This window comes from Cyprinodon variegatus, unplaced genomic scaffold (genome assembly GCF_000732505.1).
Source record: "Cyprinodon variegatus isolate N-32 unplaced genomic scaffold, C_variegatus-1.0 Scaffold1325, whole genome shotgun sequence".
In the NCBI taxonomy this organism is placed as follows: Eukaryota; Metazoa; Chordata; class Actinopteri; order Cyprinodontiformes; family Cyprinodontidae; genus Cyprinodon; species Cyprinodon variegatus.
The window spans coordinates 117,049-121,045 of record NW_015151778.1 but is presented as its reverse complement, the minus strand read 5'-3'; the positions used below and the strand labels follow the sequence as shown (position 1 = coordinate 121,045).

Genomic DNA, 3,997 nt, shown 5'->3' with positions numbered 1-3,997 from the left:
AGTAAATATCAATAAGTTTGTTTTATAAATACGGTTTTTAGTATAACTGTAAATGCTTGCTTTACACCATAAATATCTTGTAAAAGCTTATGTTAATAAAACAAATTTAAAAAAATTTAAATAAAAATCACTGCAAACGTATTAGTTTTAGGTATAAATAATGATTTAATTATTATCCATTGACCGGACTTTTCCTTTAAAACTGTTTCTCTTCTTAAATACAACTGAGTTGATAAACCAATTCATTTTTCATTGGGTTATTTAAATGTTATGAGTTAATTGAATATAACTTAATTCAATGCAGGGACAAATTTAGGTAAATAGAATCAGATTTTATTAAGTTTAACCAACCAGAGTCAAATTTGGTGTCTCCATTGATTTCCTTTAAAAGTGTTTTATAAAATTGTGTTGATTTTATTCAACTAGAGAAAATATGTTGGATGGGAGAGTTCAATTAATTAAATTAAGTTAATTTAATTAGTAATTTTAACATCTGAGGACTAATTCTGATTGGTGGAACAGGGTTTTTATGTCCTTAGGGATCAGGACGGTCCTTAAAAAGCAGGAGAATGTGCAGGAAAATAAAAGAAGAAAAAAGAAATTCCCTTTTTAAATGTTAGAGAAAACTATTTATAATTAGATCTAATATTTAGGTTTTTAAAGACTCTTCATTTAGAGAAAGGATTTAAAAATACACCTTCAATCTGCATCATTTAATGATGGATTAATAAATACAATATCATTTAAAAGCGAACATATAAAAACACTATTGAAATGTATTTGATCTTTGTAACATTAAATTTAAAAAAGGTTGAATCTGTTTTAAGTGACTGTAAAACCAAATCAGAACGACAATGAATATAAATCACATAAATAAGGAAATAAAAGCCTTTCAGAGTGAAAATAAAGAGTAAAAGCGTCGCTGGTTTATTAAATGAAAGTAGAATTAGATCCAAACCTTGGTGCCGATCTGGTTCCCGCATTGTCCCGCCTGGATGTGGACTATTTCCCTCATGATGTCCCTGCGTGTCTCTCTGCTGAGTGGGTGACTGTGAAGCTCTGAATGCTTGTAGTCGCTTATATAGTCTCCTCACAGCTGCTTTCACCAGGCCACACCCTGTCCACGCACACCAATAGTTAAAGAGAATCACTTTAAAATCGCAATATTTACCCAGTGGCAGAATTATTGCACAAAAGATTTAATTTTAATTTAACATGCTGCTCCTTTTGTTAATCTCCAGATTAATCCATTAATATTTTTTTTCTGTCTCTTTTCTTTTAAACTATATAGAGACATTAAAAATTGGTTTTCCCTTAAAACTGAGGACATCCCAGAAATAACAATAACCATCATGTTGTATTATGTTATAGTAAAATGTCAGATATGGTTAATATTGTTTTCTTGCTTGTTAAATGTAGAAAAGTGTTTGAAATTGAATCTGACTGCTGTGACTGGATGATTGTTCAGAGGAATGAGGAAGGATACCATGAGGCGAACATTCCTGCTGATGAGGGATCAGTCAGCTGCTGCAGAGGTCAGCACTGAGATCGGTTTACGGCGCGCCGTGAGCAATGAAACAGGAATCCGTCTGTGATGCAGCGAGTCTGTGGGAGCGAATGGATTCCTCCTGCAGCCGTGGGAGGGATTCAGATTCCTGCTCTGCTGCCTTTCTAAGGATCAGTCATCTTTTCCCTCTTTTGGACTTCTGGCGTTTTACTCCATATCCTTCCAGCTTTTCTTGACATGTTTGGTTTCTTTTTAGCTTGTTCCAAAAAAAAAAGAAAACTCCAAAACTTCCATCCGTGAGGAGTGATGGTGTCTATCTCCAGCTGTCACGAGAGGCGGGTCCACCCTGGACAGGTCACCAGTCTATTTCCAAGGCAAAAACTGACAAAGAGCTTTAAAATTTAAAAGCTTTAAATAAACTAGTCTTTATTCAAACTTTTCATTCACAAAGTCAAACAATTATAAAAAAAAAATGAGTTTTTTTGTTTATCTAAAGCAAATCAAATCTAAAACCTTCGACAAATGATAAACTATCACTTTTCCTGATCTAAGCACATTAAACTCTGAGGTTTAGCGTTAAACAGGCTCTCTGTGCAGAAAGACCATAAATCAGCCTGAGCCCCAAACATGCGGAGGAGTCCATCCATCCTCAGGGTGGCGCTGGCGTTAACGAGGACTCTAGCTGCCGTCGTCATCGTCTGTGGTGAACTGGAGCAGTGAGGAGGACGTGCAGAGCAGCAGCTGCCCGGTGATTCTGGTCAGACAGGTGATGCAGCGCAGGACGGACCTGAACACACAGAGATGCATCATCAGAACGACCGGATTAGTCTGGATCCTCCGGAGGAGAGGCGGGTCCAACTAGGATCCAAACAGAACCAGATGTCCTCCTCAGCTGGACCCACCTGAGGACCTGTTTGACTCGAGTGCATCTGAAGTCGTAGGACAGCGTGTAGACCTCGTACAGCGTTGCTCTGACGGCCAGGCAGCACAGGAAGTCTTTAGGGTGCACTTTATAAAGGTCAAAGGTCAGCTTTGCAATCGCTTTCTTCTTCGGCTCTCGGAAGCTTGGGAGAACCTGAAAAGTTTAGAAAATAAAACCTAATCAGATACTTAAAGCACCATTTAGGTGAACCTGATCTCTGAGATGCTTTGGACCTGCTGCCACCTGCTGGAAGAGCTGAAGAATGCAGCATTCTGTTATTCTAGGAGCCAATCCAAGTTTGGTTTTCAAATTAAAACTGATTTTATTTGATTCATAAAACGTATAAAAACTGAAAATCCTTTTATAATTTAACTTTGGGCTCTCATAGCATCTCTTGTTTCTGAATAGTTTCACAAACACACACAAGCCGCCTTTATCTGAGAAACAAAACCAGCTGCTCTGCCCCATAATATACAAACAAACATAATAAGTCCTTTCAAAATTAAAGCCATTAGTTAATTTAAGAGCTGTATTTGGATGTTCAAACATGTCCTTAATCCGCTGTCACACCTTGACGATTTAGCCAGCATGTGCCTAACATCCTAGAATCTTCTAAAATGCTTGCATATGTAATCTTCAGGTTACACAGAGTATATGTCAGATTAAATAATACCACTTATACATCAGCGATAGTATCTAGGTGTTACTTGATTGTATATCTTGTCCATGTCGGTTGGCTGTGCTGTTCTTTTTACATCTCTTTGCAGGTGATGAAGCAGACATAAGATGTTTTATCGTTATCTCCTTTTTATCTCCTCTTTCTTTTATCTTTTCTCCTTTTTCCTGTTTTACTTTCCCATTGCAGCATCCATATAATCTGTAAAACTCCCTGCATGAATTATATTAAAGCAATTTATATGCATAAATCAAGCGGAACACTATGGCGATAGCCGTACTGCTCCACTCGTGAACGTAAAAACTTTTCGGCTCTTTGTGGCATCAAGACAATTATTCTTATTGCCACATCGCCAGACAGGAAACTGTTAAAACAAAAAATATTAATTAAATGCTGGCAAACTCTGAACTTTCTATGTATTTTTTTTTCAATTTTGGAGATATAACGAGTCCGGAACTGATGTCCAACGACAGCCTAACTTCTGTAAAACGCCCAGCAGCGTAATGCCCAGGAAATGATGCACCAGCCAGTTTCCTTAGGGGGCAAAAAAGTTAGTTTTGGTCACAGTAATAACCTAGCTGTTGTTTAAAAAAAAGAAATGAAGAAAAAAGAAAAAGAAAGGAGGTTTTTGGTGTCAGCAGATTGAGCGTCATGTCTGCTAGGAAGTGTGTTGGTGGTGGGCGTGAACGCAGGGAGGATCCATCACTCACCTTCTGGCTCACCCTATGATGGGGATGAAGTCTGGAGGAGAACTGACGGTTTCCTCCTGTGAACCCCCTTTATACCAAAACGCTGCCAATACGCCATTATACAGTAGCTGGAAGGTAGAAACACGTTCAGCGCTCGTCTGGAACACGGCAGATATGTTGGAGAGAAGTTCTGGATAAGTTAC

The 3,997-nt window shown here is 38.0% G+C and overlaps 2 protein-coding genes across 2 annotated transcripts in view; both read right to left on the bottom strand.

Annotated features, from left to right (window-relative positions):
- The window catches only part of LOC107102821 (tubulin beta-5 chain), an 11,725-nt gene extending 10,589 nt beyond the window's left edge, over positions 1-1,136 (bottom strand). Inside the window, exon 1 of the mRNA XM_015402254.1 lies at positions 959-1,136. Coding sequence (XP_015257740.1) covers positions 959-1,015 — 57 coding nt within the window. The 5' untranslated portion in view covers positions 1,016-1,136. The remainder of the gene's footprint in view (positions 1-958) is intronic.
- A 979-nt stretch (positions 1,137-2,115) lies between these two features.
- Positions 2,116-3,997, bottom strand: part of LOC107102819 (cell death activator CIDE-A-like) — a 10,562-nt gene continuing 8,680 nt past the window's right edge. The window contains exons 4-5 of the mRNA XM_015402253.1: positions 2,410-2,582; positions 2,116-2,294 (exon numbers count right to left, since the gene is read on the bottom strand). Of these exons, the coding sequence (XP_015257739.1) occupies positions 2,186-2,294; positions 2,410-2,582 (282 nt within the window). The 3' untranslated portion in view covers positions 2,116-2,185. The remainder of the gene's footprint in view (positions 2,295-2,409; positions 2,583-3,997) is intronic.